Raw genomic sequence first — 17,552 nt, 5'->3', positions numbered from 1 at the left:
TTCTCAAGGAGTGGCAAATGGCTAATAGCTGCCTTCAAAGCGGAACCCAGGAGAATTTCTGGAAACTTATTTTTTTACCTTCTTCTTTTTACATGGAACATGTGGACAAGTGTGAGGCAACAAGTCTCACTTTGCCAGAGGGAAGGGCTGTGCAGGTGCTAATATTTGCATGACAAAAAGGAGGTTCTGTGGGAATTGTGGGGCTCAGTGGCTTCCAACAGTTCCTTCTGCTTTAGCTTGGAATAGTAGTTAATGCTGAGGGATTCATGGGATTGCCCTGCAAGTTTGCATTTTACCAGCATTTCCTTGCTGTATTCTTCCTCCCCATGCTACCGAAGGGAGCAGGCAGCAGGACCAGCAACACTAACCTTATGAGGTGGAGTATGGATCGTCCTTTGCCTACATCCAACATGTATTCATGGACCCTGTTTCCATGCAGCATTTCATCTCCCTATTCTCCCTTCAGAAGAACATCTTCTGTAGGAAGGGTGTTTCCTGCATGCTTTGTAGTCTGTGTAGTTGGGGTTTTGGCCTTCTGGGATACAGCACCTCTGCACAAAGCCTCGAAGGAGTTTGTAAGTGCATTTGATGCCATCGTGAAGCTTCCCACATGCATCCAGAGGTTCCGAGACCTTGCTGGTTTCCCCTCCCTGCATTTCTGGCCCAGGCAATCTACTTCTATGACAAGGGACACCAGCAACTTTACAGTCAGCATTATCTGTGGGGTTGTGGTTGTTTTTTTTTAAAGGAGGGAGGGTATTATTTATAGACAGACCCTTACTGTGTGCTTTCCTTGCTATGGTTTGGGTTCTATGTGCCTTAAGAGAGGATGCTAGTTTTGACAACACTTCTAGTTATGAGAACAGAGAGCCTTCCCCAGATAAGAGTACTCTCCTAAGAATAAATCTGCCTCAGACCTTACTTAATCCAAGGCACCCCACATTCCAAGGCCAGTCCCGACAGATTTTGTAGCACATACTAATGCCAGCAGATGCGGAGCAAATAGTCTTCTGTTGCCAGTCCCAGCTGTTTTCATACTGACTTGAATAAGTGCTAGAAGATGAAAAGGAGCAAGAGAAGCCGGATGCCTCCAGAACATAACAGAAGGCAAGGTCCTACTCAGGGTAGAGGTTCAATTTGGCATGCAGCTCACTCTACATCTTCCCAGTGGAAACAGAAGTTCCCCATCTCTCATTGTTTAAATCCGCCCATCTTTTTGTCCACAGTGCTTAGTTGTACATGCAATGAGAAAATGAACGCCTCCTTTCTCTTGTCTTTCAGCCTGAGCCATGTTTCAATGGTGGTCACTGTGCCGTTACCTGGAATGACTATATCTGTAGCTGCCCTGCTAACTTCACGGGAAAAAGCTGTGAGGAAAGAGTTTGGTGTGAAAGTGAGCCGTGCTCTCAAGCTACAACCTGTGTGGATGTCCCGTCTGGCTATGTCTGTAAGCACTATTCCAGGAATCTGATATGTTTGAGCTACAGTAGAGCTGGTTTCTTGCATATGGGGCTGGAGAGGACATGAAGCAATATGACAACCTCCACTTACTGCACTTGAATTATTTTATAACCTTCTCTCCACTTGGTACAATCACTACTGTAGATAAGAATCCCTGTTCTGTCTGTACACTCTCAAATGTTAAAATACTGACAGTGAACACAAGAGGATGATCAACATCCCAGCTGCCTGGGAGAAAGATGAGCTTATAAACATTTTAAATAAATAAGTATGCTTTAAGGGGTACCTAGTCTTAGTAGCCTTGTGTTTGAATCCTGAAAGCTATGAGCAGAATAGAACCCTTAGGTGGAGAAGATTTATTTTTCCAGCAAACAGAAATAACAAGCACTGCTCCCATTTAGAAAACCTGCAGAGCTCTTTATGGTAGGACTAGAAGTCTTAGCTTCCAAGCAGTCTTATTGCTTACATAGGAGTCTGACACAGGGTGCCTCTCAACAGACTTATCTGACTGCCACCTTCATTTCCCTCTCCTCCCAGGTCTGTCAAGTGCCACATTTCAAGGGCACAATGCAGTCGAATTCACCACCAATGCATCTATAACAAGGGCCCTTCACAGCCTCCGCCTGGACTTCAGAACTCGGGATGAAGATGCCATCTTGTTGAGGGCTGTACAGGAGGTGGATTCTCTCTTGGTGGCTATCCAGAACTCCTCCCTGCTGGTAGAGATCAGGAGTGGGAATGGCATTGAGGGAGTGAACTTTCTCAGTCAGATGTCCATCTCTGATGGCTCTTGGCACATGGTTGTACTGTCTATGGAAGAACCCTCAGCTACTTCCTCAAGATGGCACCTCTATTTGGATGGATCCATGAACACAACCCTACAGGGGCATGCTGGAAGCCTGGACTTCATTAAAAACAATGCAATTATCATTCTAGCTGAAAATTTCACTGGCTGCTTTGGACATGCTGACATAGGGGGTGTTTTTCTGCCACTAGCTGCCCACATCTCATACCCACAGCCAGAGCAGTTCTTGCAATTGAATAATAAGGCACCCCTTCTGGGCTGCAAGGGAGCAGATGTGTGTGCCTCTAGCCCATGCCATCATGCAGGCTCTTGTCAGGATCTGTTCAATGCTTTCCGCTGTGTTTGCAGTGCTGGGTGGGAGGGGCTCCTCTGTGAAGCCAATACTGATGACTGCAAATCCAGTCCCTGTATTCATGGGAAGTGTGTGGATGAAGTGGCAGATTTCCAATGCGAGTGTGACAAAGGCTATATCGGGAAGCGCTGCCACATCAATGTTGATGACTGCATTCGGCACCAGTGCCAGAACGGAGGGACATGTGTGGATGGGGTCTACAGCTATACCTGCAAGTGTCCACCACAATACACAGGTCCTCACTGCGAGTAGGTAACCTCTGGGGAAAGAACAGGGCTTGTGTTGGAAGTCTCACAGCATGGCTATGTGTGCCGCATGCATTTAAGAGTTGATGTGACTAAGAATGAGAGCTATGGGGGCTCCATCTGCTTTCTTACCTAGGCTGCAAACTGCAGGCAAGCCATTCACCCCTGAACCTCAACCCAGGGCTCAGCCTCTGCATTTTTACACCCTGATGTCAATCTGCAAGCACACACCCAAGAAGCATTTTCTCACCGAAAAGAAGGAATGGGAACTAATAGAGGGAAGGAAGAAAGAAAGCCTGGATTATGGGAAGATGGCAGGCATTATTCATCCCCCCCCCTTCTCATATATTAACTTTAAGAACTGAATAGCCCCTTAGAATTCCATATACAAAAATTAGGTTCTCATGGCACACACATCCCCCTGCCCCAATATGGCTTACTGCATGTTCAATATTTTCTTCCTCTGCCTTACAAATGGGGATGGATATTCTTCACTAACTTTATCAGTCTTTTGCAAAGAAAGCCATTTTGAATGCTTGAAAGGGGCTATATAAACACTAGAGTTCAGTATCCAGCCGCTTGTAAGCAGAGTCCATCATGGTAGGCAGATATTGAACAGTGCCTTCTGTGATGGCCCAGACCACGACTGTATGCTGAGCACCATGTAACAACTAAGCTACTCCCTTTATAATTGGTTCTCCCTCCCATTTCTTTCTTTCTTTTTTAACCAGGTGGCCATTCCCACCCGAGCAATGTGGCAAGAACTTCACCTGTCTGAATGGCGGCAAATGTATAAGTGGGCCTTGGGGAGCCAACTGCACCTGCAAGCCTGGCTATACTGGCAGAAAGTATGATTCGCACTCTGTGGTACCCACGGCAGGCTGTATAAATGTTTGAGAGAGCCCAGATCTTCGATCTCTTAGCACACCATGCCTTCAAATTACTAGCTTGGCATGGCCTTCAGTTAGTGCATGCACTTGCTTAGCCCCACCCCCCACCCCACCCGCATTCACCTTTTAGGCATGGCCTCTGTGCACTTCTTCCAGAACAGTGCTCTCAGTGAGTCCAGTTGACAGTTAGCATCTGGACCGTCGCAGGTGGTGAGATGAAGGGGACATCACAAGGGCTGGATCCCTCAGGTGGGAATAGGCAGGAATTAGTAAACTGACTTGCTGCTAGGGGTACTGTATGGGTATCGTCTTATGTCGTTAGTTTATAAAAGATTCAGTGCCCCAAGTGGCAATGCAACTCCCCCCCCCCCCCGAATTGTTGGGCAAAGCCCAGTCTTTCTGAGCCCTTCCCCTCCCCTATCCTCCCCACTGCTACTACAAATTAGGTTTAAAGCTAGTTGCACCTTACAGACCAACAAGATTGTCTGGGCGTGAACTTTTGAGAGTCAAAGCTCCCTTCATCAGATATTACAGTTTAGGTTACTGATCTGTTTAATATATATTGCACTGTGCTACAGCATGCTCAGGGCAATATACAACTTTAATGAGAGCTGCTTTTGTCTCCTTTTTAGGTGCCAGATTAACATCAATGAATGTGACCCTAATCCCTGCCAGAATGGGGGGACCTGCCAGGATTCAGTAAACCGATACAGATGTGTGTGCAGCGCCAGCTACACTGGAGAGCGTTGTGATGTTGATGTAAGTCAGCCTAAATCCTTCCTTTCTGTTTCTAGGGTTTGGCTGAGAAACCAGTATGGAAAGGGATTGGTTCAAAACTCTTCAAGGCCTGACAGAAACAGCCAACAAGGCTCTACCATGCAACACCCCCCCCCCCTCCAGATTCTGAACTAAATGAATTCATCTCTCTGGTTTTTTCTGTGGAGCTCACACATACATGGTTTTCCACCCTTAAAACAAGTAGTGAGAGAGACAGTGGCTCAAAGGCCCTTTTTTGTTTGTTTTCTTTATATCGTTTATATCCCACTTTTATCCCCAACAGGGACCCAAAGTGGCTTCAACGGTCTCCTTATGAGAGCCAGTTTGGTGTAGCGGTTAAGTGCGCGGACTCTAATATGGGAGAAGCGGGTTTGATTCCCCACTCCTCCACTTGCAACTGCTGGATGACCTTGGGCAAGCCATAGTTCTGATAACAGCTGTCCTTGAAAAAGAGCAATTTCTGTCAGAGCTCTCTCAGCCCCCACCTCCCTCACAGGGTGTCTGAGACTCCTCTGGGTAGTGAAGGGCGGGGTATAAATCCAATCTCCTCTTCTTATTTTATCCTCATAACAATCCTGTGAGGTAGGTTAGGCTGAGAGTGTGCAGCTGGCCATGGCTGACTATGGATGTGAATATGGGTCTCCCCAACTGGATTTCCTAACCTTTACATTATTCTACTGGCATAGAAGACCCACAGCCTGCATCAAGCCCCCCCCTCCCCCCCGGGCCAAGTTCTGTGCCTTCATCCATGTGGCCAAGTAACTAACATAAATATATCATTTATTTTTATGATTCTTACAGCTACTAGTACGGGTGGATTCAGGGCTACTACACAGATGGGTGGTGGTGGAAGTGTGACTTATAGAGGCACTTTGGTTTTTTGTTTTGTTTTGGGTGCATGGAATAGGCACCTGAGTGGGTGCCTGCCTGGGAATGTACTAACATTGAAAGCATGAAACTGCCTAACACTGAGTCAGTCATCTGTGCAGGGGAGCCAGGCTCTCTGCTGTTGCTGTTGCACAAATGCCCCCTCTAGGACTCATCCATTCCTTTTGCATGCCTAACCCTCTCTCCATGCAATGCTTCTTGGTGCTGGCCCCTTCTCATGGACTTACTGCATGGCAGAGTTTGTGCCACAGCCTCTTCCATTTTGTTACTCCAGTGTCAGGACACCAACTATCTTTTGTAGTCGACAGGGCGTGATTCTGGACCCCTTCATGGGGTAGTCTGCCTGTTTCAGTTAAGACCAACAGCCTCCCATATGATATTCGCAGCTTCTAGGAGATCATGGAGTGCTCACTGTCAGACTTCTTGCCGTTATATAAAGGAGAGGATAAAGAATGTGCCAAGTTTGCAGTTCCTTTCTTATGTACTGTAGTTAATGGCAGCATGGGAAGGATTTAAACTGGAATCTGGTTGTCCCACTCCAGTGTGTAGCTGGTGCTTTCTATATAACAGCTCTCTATACAGATGGACTCTGCTCCACTAACACACCACCTCTGATATATCCAATTGCAAGGATTTGGAGCTCAGAATCCACCCAATTACCTGCTTATAAATCACTCCTTCCCTATTTCACACCGGGAAGGTAGCTGTTGGGGCGTTTTAACTGCTGAGCCTGGGCACAGCTGTTTTTAGTAAGGCTTAAGCTAATCTCTTGTCCCCAATTCAGCTTCTGTGAGTCAGATCTGAGCTGGAGTGTGTGGTCTTTCCTCATAGTGCAGCAGAAAACTCCTTTAAGCAAGTGTCACTGCTGAAGGCACAGTCACCCCAAGGGGAGGGACAGAAATTTGCAGGAAATATATGCTGTGAGATTAGCGTTTATTTCCCTTGCAAGGTTTTTGACCACCCGTTTGAAGTTTCTTACTGACACTCCCTAAGTCACAGGGCATCAATGGGAAAGCAGGTAAAATCTTTGCCATATACATCAGTGATATTTAAAATATTTCTGGATCTCCATTAGTCTAGCAGCTTGTCTCTCCAGTGCCTGGAGTACATCTCTCACTGTCATGCTTATGCCCACTGTTGCTGCGGGCTGCATCTGTGCTCATAAAGATAAGAGCTGCAGGTTACGAGTGAGCTGTGCGAGCATGCATGCGCGAGAAGTAGTCAGGGAGAACAAATTACTTGGCAGGTAGCAGAGAACTTAACTTGTGTCCTCTTCTGTGTACTGTCTAAATTAAGCCGTTTAAAAAACCCCATATTTTGCTGCTGCTTCTCTTACAAAAGGCTTCAGGCTCAGCCACGCCCATTCCTTTGGATTCTTTTAACATTTACAGCCGGGGCAGCATGTAGCCCTCTGCTTCTCACTGCTGACGGCAGTCCTCCATTCCAAGACTCATTATTTCTTCATTAATTTCTCTTGCAGAGGGGGACTCCAAGTGCTTTCTCCCCATTCCCATTAATTGAAGTAGCAGTCCCGGTAGCCTGCGGTTGCTTGTTGCTCCTTATTATTATCCTCATTCTCATGGTTCTCACGGCCCGGAAGAGGCGCCAGTCAGAAGGGACCTACAGCCCAAGCCAACAGGAGGTGGCAGGAGCCCGCCTGGAGATGGACAGTGTTCTAAAGGTGCCACCAGAGGAGCGTTTAATATAAGCATTGCCCTGTCAAGGCAAGAGGGTGCCTTTGCAAGGCTTGCAAAGATCCTGGGCCTTGGGCTGCTCACCCACCTCCCAAACTGAGCTCCTTAAGGGCCACTGAGTGCTGTGGAGGTGCCAGCATGTGGATGACTGGGCTGCAAGGGCACTTAGTTTGCTGTACGGATGGGGGCCCGGCAGCTCCTGACGCCTTAATTCACCCCTGTAGAGGCAGCGATGGCTCGTATCTTCTAAAACACACCTTTAGTCCCATTGCAATGAATCTGGCAGATGTTTTCCCTCAGGTGGAGCACAAAAAAACAAGCAGGCAGAACTTTACATTGCCTTTGGCTGATTGCACTGAGGAGGTAGAACTTTCCCCCAGACCACCTGTCTCAAACCATTTTAACAGCAACAGCACTCCTGAACCTGTCTCCCCTGTCAGAAATGACTCAAGGGATGGTACTACCTGCAATGATTTGTACCAGCCAACATGTATTTATGAAGTCACTGTTTGGAGTGGACTACCATAGCATTTCCCACAGGTATCTACTAGGACATGTGAAACAGAATCCTTGGCTTACAGGTCCTGAGTAGTTCAGTTCTTATTGCCAAAAGTCCCCCCCCCCCATGCATACTGTGGGAGGAAAGCTGCAGGGACTTCCTCAGCTCCAGTAGGACAGTTAAGGACCCTTTAAAGTGGCAGGCTCAATAACCGTAGAGATTATGAGTGGATAGAGCTGCTGGATTTTCTGTTCCAGTTAGGGAACTGAGCCACATAGGGCCTTTCTGAGAATTAAGAAGTGCTGACAGCTACCATACTGTGCTGCCATCAATCCTAACAGTACAAGTCAGGCCACTCATTTGGCTGCCTGGGCATGGGGCTCAAAGGACCCGGAAAGAACTGCACACATGTTGCAGGGTCTCTACTTGAGGTCAGTAACATCTTGTTCCACTGCAGCGACCAGCGTGGGCCCAACTCAGCAGCTCCACACTGGTGGGAGCAGCAGGAGCAGCAGGGGCTGCTGTTCTCATCACCATCTTTGGCATCTCAGTCATTGCCATGAAGAAGCGGAGGGCGACTCAAGGGACCTACAGTCCAAGCCGCCAGGAGAAGGATGGGGCAAGAGTAGAGATGTGGAATGTGATCAAGCTGCCACCGATGGAGCGGCTGATCTGAGCCCCAGCCACAGCAGGGGCGGCTGCGCGTCAGCCCAAATAGCAGAGCATCGTAGACACCCACGGGGCTTCCCACAAGCAAGCTCATCAGGCTCTCCTTGCTGCCCAAGCAACAGGCAAAGAGAACCAGCATGCCTGTTGCTTCACTGGATCTTCTGTGCTGTGACAACACTAACTGAACCAGAAGCAGTGGGAGATGAAGGGGAGCATTCCAAGAGTGGAACGCTGCATGATCTGCTGCCAGGGACAGGCTGAGCAACAGGCAAAATGGCATACAGCAGGGTTGTTCCCGGGCCTTGCTTTGGCCATTAAATAGCAGTGGAGTGATAGAAGAGGGCTGGATGACTACAACAGCAGCACTTTCATGCTGGACCTGGTTCTTCCTGCTGCGATAATGGGATATGGAGGAGCTATTTATATTCTTTCTCTTCCCTGGTGATGTATTGCAAAACTTGGATATTGTGCTCTTCTGGACTACGACCAGCTGCCAAGGGATATGGTATAGAGCAATGGCTCAAAGTGCCTTGTGAGCAAGCTACCTGGGACCATACCAGCTGGACTTGCTAAACGAGAGTGCTGTCGGAGCCTCTAGAATCTAGAGGCCCTGGGCTGACAAAGTTCTCCCAACACAGCATACTGGGCACTGCTTTGCAAACCTATCTGCTGGAAGGTTTCAGGTTGTCTAGTACAGCTCTTGCTGTTTTGTTTCTTACGTTTACTCCAGCATGTCTCACCTGTTCTCTTTTCTCTAGCCATAAAAGTGTTCCTTTACAGGCTGTAGCTGCAGTTATTTTAAAAAGTTAAATAATCTAGATATACGAACAGCTGAGTGCATGTGATTTGTGGCCTGACCTACAGCTCAAAACTAGGAGACAGAGGAGAGATTCCTCCTTTGCGGGTCAGTGAAACAGGAGCAAATATACAAGATCAAAATCCAGTATCTAACATGGATTGGAGAAAAGTTTCTCAGCACGCTATCCCTCCCATATGGAAGGAAGATAAAATTCAACATGTCCTAAAAAGGTAGTGCTGCAAGCAGCAATTTTTTTTTTTGGGGGGGGGGGGGGGAGATAAGCAGCAGGGAGAGCTGGATGTCAGTGAGGCAGTTTGTGTAGGTTAGGCAACAATCCCCCTTCCCATACAGAAATTGCTCGGTTGGGCTTTTAACTCTCATATGCTAGCCATGGTGGCAAACAGGTGATAGTGGGCACTGTGCTATGCTGCTGCCAACCCCCCCCCCCCCCAATGAAAACCAGTTTGCTACTCTTTGTTGTAAGTTCTGCTTCCAGGGCCATGTGCTGGAACTGACATGAGCACCTGCTTGACTGTGGCCTAAAATCATTAGCATTTCTGTGTGATTACTACTAATCCCAGTGAGAAATATTGTATTAAACAGTGTCTGCTCCAAAATACAAACCCTTGCTTAATAAGGAGAGGTGTGAATTCCCACAAACTGTCACAGGGAGGGAAACCCAGCCTGCTTCACTGCTGCTCATAAGTACAATTATAGAAGAGTGGCTGTAAATATTTTGGAAATTCTAAAGAAGCCGAAGGAAACTCATACTGCAGTGAGCCATGCCCCTACAAACACACACACACAAGCATTTTGTAGGCTCCCACAGCAGTTGAAGCTTTGTGAGCAGGACTAGAGCACCACCAAGTAAGGCTTGAGCAGAAGGAAACCAAGCAGATCCTGAGGCCTATGACTGCCCTATTCAGCACCAGCAGGTTCCCCACAGTCCCGTTGCTTGTTTGCTTTAGGCAGATAAATCTCTCCCCACTTACTTCTCTGTGTTATCTGCAGTCATAATACATTACAGAAAGAAAGAAAAAAAGCACATTACTAACCTACTGGCACCCTTCAGATGGACTAGTTCAGGGCCACTTTGTGTTCACCCTACTTGAAAGTCACCAGAGGGAAATGCAGCAAGATATGGACAACAGCTTTTACAGTCCAGTGACTGCAACTGAGGGAACACAGAAAGCCTTTAACTGTGTCCTAGAAAGTCTAAGCCCTGAGAACTCAACTTCCTGACAAAGACCCTTCCTGCAGTGAGGTCATTTTTAGCTCTTCTTGCAATTGTCCGCATCTCTTCAGGGAGGCCCGCCTCGCACATTGAGAACTGTGGTTCCCCCAACAGAACTGGAGCCTATTTGTACCCTTCCTACAAGTTTACGAAGTGTTTTGGATGTGATCATGAGCCTTGCAAAGAGGATATATTTCACCATCACCTGGCTCAACTTGTATTTGCAAAAGGTGTCTAAGAAGTGGCAACTAGCCACCACCTTGTTCAATGCTGTGCCCTATTAGACTAATTACCATACCAAATGAGACTGATTTTGCTTCACCACGCCATATCAGAATGAATACATGAACAAGCTTCAAGGAAACACCAGGCCTCCTGAATCCACTCTGCTTAGGGTTGCCAACTCCAGGCTAGGAAACTCCTGGAGATTTGGGTGTGACGCCTAGGGAGGGCAGGGCCTGGGGAGGGGAAGGACCTCAATGGGGTAGAATACCTTAGAGTCTGCTCTCCAGAGCAGCTGCTTTCTGCAGGGGAGCTGATCCCTGTCATCTGGAGATGAATTGTAATTCCAGGAGATCTCCAGAACCCACCTGGAGGTTGGCAAGCCTAACTCCGCTACACGGTCCCGGTTTTGAGGAACAGGAAGGCACACCACAGCCAGAGACACCAACCAGTGTTTTTTTTTTAAACCTTTCTGCTGTTTAATTTATGAATGTTTTTGTTTTCCACTGTGAACTTTTGATATGTAATTTTGGATATATTTTTTCACAGAGCTCATTTGCTACAAGATGACATTCCTTTAAAAAGTAGTGATGAAGGTTGCGAATGTGTACATATTAAAACTGTTTCACAAAGGTTTTTATCTGCAGTTTTCAATGTATGAGAATTTTGAATGCTCCTGAAACTCATTCAGAGCAAATATTGCCTCACTGGCTACTCAGTAATTTGTTACATTGGTACAGTGGGAAGGAGAAGGTTATCTCTGCCACTGAGTTTAACAGGCTGTATGCTTTCTGAGCATTTTATTGCTATTTCTCCAAGAGCAATCTGAATGTTTGTGACGATATAATAACATCACAGAAGCTCAGCCAACAGCTGGAGATCAGCAGCTCCTGCCCCATGTTAATATGTTTTGTAGGTAAAGGTAAAGGTTCCCTTGCTCGAAAGCCAGTTGAGTCCGACTCTAGGGTTGCAGTGCTCATCTCCGTTTCAAAGGCGAAGAGCCAGCGCTATCCAAAGATGTTTCTGTGGTCATGTGGCTGGCATGACTAAACACCAAGGCGCATGGAACGCTGTTACCTTCCCACCAAAGTGGTACCTATTTATCTACTTGCAATTTCTTGCTTTCGAACTGCTAGGTTGGCAGGAGCTGGAACTAGAGATGGGAGCTCACTCCATCATGCGGCACCCGGGTCTCGAACTGCTGAACTACTGACCTTCCACAGCCTGCAGTTCAGCGTTTTAACCACTTGAGCCACCGCAGCTCCACTTTTGTAGGTAAAGCACCAAGCAAAAAACTGACTGGTAATCTTGGCCAGCACACAAGGGCACAGATTCCAGATACCTTTCCTACCTTTTCTAAACAAATAATTTCTGGTTCTGTTCTATACTCCTGAACACGGCTCTCTCTTCCTGTAGCCTGAAAAACAAATCACACAGAATGTTACTCCAATATAGACAGAAAAGGGCATGGATATGCAGAAAAAAATCCTATTTTTCTAAAAATTCCTATTCCTATTTTTCCTCTGTGCAGGGAAAATTCTACTGGTTTCAAGATTTCCCTTAGACCAGGAGGAGAATACAGGTGCTAGGAGCATCAGTGAACTGCCCCAAGTTAGCAAATATTATTCTTCCAAGATCGAGCAGGAATTTATGCCACCTGTAACTTCCACCTTCTACTGATGCCAGAGGGAAGCACTGCAACAAATTCACAGGATTTAAAATACTATCAGTGTCTCAAAGCTTCAGCACCTGGGGTAAAAGACTGTGGATGTTTTTGGTGATATAAAATGCTAAGGTTGAGTTGCAAAATAGTTGGGAAATCAGTATGAGGCACCTTCTCACTTTCTCCTCTTGCCATGAATGCATAATGGAAAGCAGGTGCACAAAAACAGCTTCATCTTGTTCCAGAGATTGAGTTGTACAGAATTTATTCAAGTCCCTACAAGAGGGCTTGCTGGTGGGACTCAGCCAAAGTCCCAAGGCATCAGTGCTGCTTCCCATTGGTTATCCCAAGAAAAAAAGGGAAAACCAGCTTCCACCTGTTCAATCATAGCAGTTCATTCCACAGACAGAAAGATAGTAGAGCTGGACGTAAGAAAAACTAGCCAATGGGAGAACTGATTTCCATGCTTACAGTGTACTTTTGGGGGTGAGTTCTGCGCAACTTTCTCTCTCACCAGCACAGTTATAATCTGATTTTCCATCTACCTGGGCTCTTGGATGAGAAAAGTATTTTGTTCTAGTTATTACATTTAAAACTACAACAAAAGTAGGCATATAATATTGCCATGATTTCGAACATATATTTTGCTGAAGAGTTGCATCCGGTCAGCATCTGAAAGGGTCCTGCTCTCTGGTCCCTACTCACAGCTGATAGGGCAGGTCTGTGATGAAACATAGAGCAACTGCTCTCTAAAGAACATAAAAGCTGCCAAAAGGTCCATCTAGGCCAGCGTTCTGTCTCTGAGTGGCCAGCCAGCATCCCCCAAACACCCCAAAATCTTTATTAACCAAACCAACACTTGCCCCTTTGATGGACTTCAAATATTTTACTATTCAGAACTAGGCAATATCAAAAACATCTCCCCCCCCCAGCAAAAAAAGAGATAATACAAAACAGAGAGAAGAGCTTGTAAAGCAACAGTGCCCGACAGAAGTGAAATGATGCAAACATAATGGAAGTTCTCCCTTAACACCCAAAGGAATCAAATGCATTTTCTTGCACTGTACAGGCGCAAGCATGGGAGCAGCAGCCTAAGTAACACTTCAGCAGCAGATAGAAAACTTAAAGGGGATTCACAGGAACAGGAAAGAGCACACACTGAAAAGGAGAGAAATATGGGAAGGGATCAGCTCTCCATATGAGCAGGGTGATCTTGAGGACCAATAGCATCTTAAATCACCTGCCCAGCAGTAATTTGTTCAAATGTATCCACATTTAAAAAGCACACAAATGATCAAATGTGGCTATTCCCAGGGCTGCAAAAAGCGTGAGGCAACTGTACTGGTGGATCCTATAATAGTTTGTGGCTTTCGTGGAACGATTTAACATCTCGATTCAGTTGAGTTCCTTCCCCCAAAGCACCTGGATTCTGCACCTCATCTTTCAGACAGGAGCAACAATGAGGGAAATTTCAGGCTGGCTTCTTCACACTAAAAGCCTAAGGCCCACCTAGATTTAAAACCCATTCTGCAAATTCCATACTTAACCCCTTTTGCATTACTTTTATACCAGCCCAATCCTGGGGTGCAGCTCCCAACACTGATGAACCTTTTACACCCTGGTCCCTTTTTTTGGTAATAAAATATGGTACTATTACAGTTGCAAGTACTGCCATCTAGAAACACTTTTACGTGTATGTGCGCGTGTATGTATGTATATATATAAATATATACACATATATATTAACAATATTCACACACAGTTACAGAAGACTTTGGGGAAACATGTTAGGGATACTACGTGTCCTATTCTAAAGGTACAGTGCTGGTGATTCCAGTTCTCTGATGGACACAAACAGCTATTTCACCCTTTCCCCAACAAGGTATGTAGTACTCCAACATGAATATTGAACTTGGGACATTAAAAAGTTCCTTTGCACAGGAAGTCCCCTTTGCAAGCAAGAGTTGGGAACGGAAAGAGGTACCTATGATCAGAGTTCATAGAGCAACACATCTATTAAATCAAAAGTATACTTGTGGGACAGAAACTAACAAAAAAAGGAAGGGAAAAAACCCTCAGTTCAAAAGCCCAGTGATTAACTCAGCCCAAGAGTGGGACTTGTGTGCTCCATATACGTGTGAAAGCAAAACATGGTTTGTGGCTTGTGAAAACCTAGAATCTAAACTCAATACCGATCACATTGGAGAGGAAGTAAATCATCACCTGGAGAGAAAAAACAAGTCACCAAATAGGAATATGAGGGGAAGGGAAGACTTCATAGGCATCTGAGCATTCTCCAATTCAGAATATCTTCATAAATTTTAGAAGGGTAGGAAAATGACTAACCCATTAGTTTTTCAGCAAAGGCCAAAAAGCGATGGGTGACCAAGGGCAGGGAGCCAGAAGAGATTCCAGCTGGGACCCTGCTGCCCCGTAACAGTATTTTGCCCAATATCTTGCCAGCAGTACAGGAGCTGGCAAGAGGGTAGCAGCTTCTGTTCGGCCAATCCTTTAGTTCCAATGGAAGTGTTGTTTCACTGGCTCAAAACATACCAGAGAAAGGAACTGACCACTATCAGGGGAGTCACTCAAATGTCTCCCACTGCTTTCTCAGCTGTTCTACTTTACCTGGTGTGACTGAAACCTCCTGCTTTGTCTTATTTAACAAGTCTTCAAAGGGGTCTTTAGTCTCCTGAGGCTTGGAAGGACATAACACTGATTCTACAACTTTGGCCTTGGGAGGAGCCAGTGGGAGATCACTGGGCCTTGCAGCAAGCCTTACCCTGGCCTGTCTTTTGGAAGAATGAGCCAAGGGCAAGGTCCGGATTTTAGCAGGGCCACAAGGCTGCGAAGCGTTATTCTGGGAAGAAGGATGACTTGGGGTTGCTGCTGCTGGAGACTGAGCAAACAGGTTGGGCATGGAGAGTGTCAGTGGGTTGGGGGGAGGTCTTTGGGGCTGGTAGAAGTTGGAACTAGATGTGATGATGCTGGAGCTGTAAGCATGGCCCAAAGCGGGAGCAAGAGGACTACCAGGGGGTCTCACCAGAGACAATGACAGTGGCACTGGCATTGTCTGTACAAATGGATTGAGAGATGCTTGGCCAAACGGTATTATGGAAGGAGGGTATCCCAGTGGCTGGCCAAACGGTGCTGATGTGGGTGGTGCAAGGTCACCTGCCATTGAAGGGAAGCTGGCTGCTGGGCTTGGGGATGCTGATCCCAGCAGGCTGCTGGTGCTCGGCTGCAAGCTAATGTCCGGACAGTTCCCTGCTTTCAGTGGGTCTAGAAGGGCAAGGAGAAAGTCACTGTCATTGTTTGCACCTTCGGCACTGATTTTCACTGGCTGCAGCACGTCTGTTGCACTGCTGGTATTGGACAAGAGCTGGAGCTGGTGAGTGGCAAAACCAGCCTGCTGCCTGAATTCAGGCTCCAGAGAGAGATTTCTGGCTGCAAATGTCTCCTGCATGAGGTCAGATGACAAACTGCTGTGTCCTGCAAAGCAGGGGGCGGCGGCGGTGGTTTCAGGCAGCACCTGCTGTTTGGCGGGTCTAGGAGCAGGCGGTGGTGGGACTATGCCCAGCTCTGGTGTCTTCCTCCCCTGTGGCCGTGGGATAGTAATGTTCCCTCCTTGAGCAACAGGTGAGCTTCCAACCTCCTTCTCGGTGGGATCCAGTATGTTGTCTCTGCTCTGGGGCCTCCGTGGGACTGGAGGTGCTTTCCCAAGAGAAGTTAGTGGCCTCTCAGGAGAGTTTTGGGAGAACTTGGTGGGAATGGCCATGTCATCGTGGCCCAGGCCCCAAAACTGCTTGTAGGGATGGGTTAGCTTCATTCCTGGTGCAGCCCAGCTCTTCTCAAAAAAGCCAGGATCCATCCTCTGCTGGAAAACACAGATTATCAGTATGATTTCCCAAGGTTCCCACTCCCTGTGCTTGGAACACCCCCTTCCTCTCTCAGTCTACTTATGCAAAGGCGTCTTTCGTCTGTCTTTAGCCTTACTTCCTTGTACGTGTTTAGCAGTCCCCACCAACTGCTCCTTTCTCATCGCTTCTTTTTCTACACCACCTCCCACTCTGTTAATCAAACATACCGTGAGGTGCTTTTCCTCAGGCAGTGGCCTGAAGGTCCCACCCACTTTTTGGTTTCTGCACAGAGGTCTCTTTTTCCTCCAGTCACCATTGGCCATGAACTCTCTGCTGTTTGCAGTGGCTGCTGAGTCTTGGGAAGCCTGTTTTAACCCCCCCCCCAAAAAAAAACAACAACCACAACCACCACCAGTGTGCTTTTTCCTTTATGCAGAAGCAAGCCCCATACCTGGTAGTCAAAGGTGCACTGCTGGTTCTCGTCTTCCTTGATAATCCTTAAATCTTCTAAGCTCTTGGCTTGGGTGAGGGGCTGGGGCTCTACCTCAAGGCCAATGAAAATGCCTTCCAGAAGACTGATTTCTGTAGGGCTGTCTGGGGTTGGAGGGTCAGCGTTGCCAGGACCTTGGGGCTTCTCCAGGCTGGTGTTTTCCTCTCCATCTGCGCTGTCAGACTCCTTCAGGGCACGGTAAGGCTGAGGCCTGACACAAAGAAGAGCACCATTTACTCAACTGAGACAAGCTGCCTTTGAGTGCCCATCAGTCCCCTTCATGTGAAGACAAGTCAGCAGAAATTTGGGGTACTTTTGCAGATGAACAGCCAAAGCACCCTCCAGGCATGGGTTTGCACAAGCCCTTAATTTTTAAATTACAAGGAGACCTGAAAGCACATTATGAGTGGAAGAAGCCTAAGCCATTAAAACTCATGCCAGCCAGGAAGAAAGCAATAGTGATGCCACAACTGGACACAACTTCATTGTCACCAGCCCAAACTCTTAGAACCTGAACAACGTATTTCGATGTTCTTACTGCCATGCCTCTGACATGAAACATGCAGTGATGTCACAATGAGATGAAGAGGAAAACTGCAGGAGTCATTGCAATGGGGAGGGGGGGGGAGAACTAGAAGGTATAGGAGGAAGGGGAAGATAGATATAATGTGGTTGGTGTCCTGAATATAGAGGAAATGTGGCTTCTAAATCTTTACCAGCCCCTCAGTTGGGGAGAGTAAAGGAATTTGGAGGTTTTGAAGAGGCATGTAGTGGCTCAGGTGATGCTACATGTGCCTCATCAACTGGGGACTGGATTTAAAGGAAAATGGCAATCTTACTGTGCCAGATGCGAAGGCATCATTACTCCAAGTAGGAATGTATGCATAAAGCCCTCAGGTCTGATTGCGGACTCCATGTCAAACTGAATACTGTTACTGTACCTGTTTGCTTTATATAAGAAGCTGAGTTCTCAAAGGCCCCAGCAAGGCAGGGACACACCTACG

The 17,552-nt window shown here is 47.0% G+C and overlaps 2 protein-coding genes across 2 annotated transcripts in view; one reads left to right on the top strand and one right to left on the bottom strand.

Moving 5' to 3' along the window:
- The window catches only part of CRB2 (crumbs family member 2), a 36,895-nt gene extending 29,769 nt beyond the window's left edge, over nucleotides 1–7,126 (top strand). The window contains exons 9-13 of the mRNA XM_015418413.1: nucleotides 1,282–1,447; nucleotides 1,999–2,866; nucleotides 3,595–3,711; nucleotides 4,386–4,506; nucleotides 6,899–7,126. Of these exons, the coding sequence (XP_015273899.1) occupies nucleotides 1,282–1,447; nucleotides 1,999–2,866; nucleotides 3,595–3,711; nucleotides 4,386–4,506; nucleotides 6,899–7,126 (1,500 nt within the window). The remainder of the gene's footprint in view (nucleotides 1–1,281; nucleotides 1,448–1,998; nucleotides 2,867–3,594; nucleotides 3,712–4,385; nucleotides 4,507–6,898) is intronic.
- Nucleotides 7,127–13,075: 5,949 nt separating this feature from the next.
- DENND1A (DENN/MADD domain containing 1A) overlaps nucleotides 13,076–17,552 on the bottom strand; it is a 341,344-nt gene continuing 336,867 nt past the window's right edge. The window contains 2 exon segments of the mRNA XM_015418453.1: nucleotides 13,076–16,075; nucleotides 16,510–16,759. Coding sequence (XP_015273939.1) covers nucleotides 14,783–16,075; nucleotides 16,510–16,759 — 1,543 coding nt within the window. The 3' untranslated portion in view covers nucleotides 13,076–14,782.

Source organism: Gekko japonicus, unplaced genomic scaffold (genome assembly GCF_001447785.1).
Source record: "Gekko japonicus isolate JY-2015 unplaced genomic scaffold, Gekko_japonicus_V1.1 scaffold127, whole genome shotgun sequence".
Classification (NCBI taxonomy): domain Eukaryota; kingdom Metazoa; phylum Chordata; class Lepidosauria; order Squamata; family Gekkonidae; genus Gekko; species Gekko japonicus.
The sequence above is the reverse complement of the archived record's forward strand: the minus strand, read 5'-3'. Positions and strand labels throughout refer to the sequence as shown.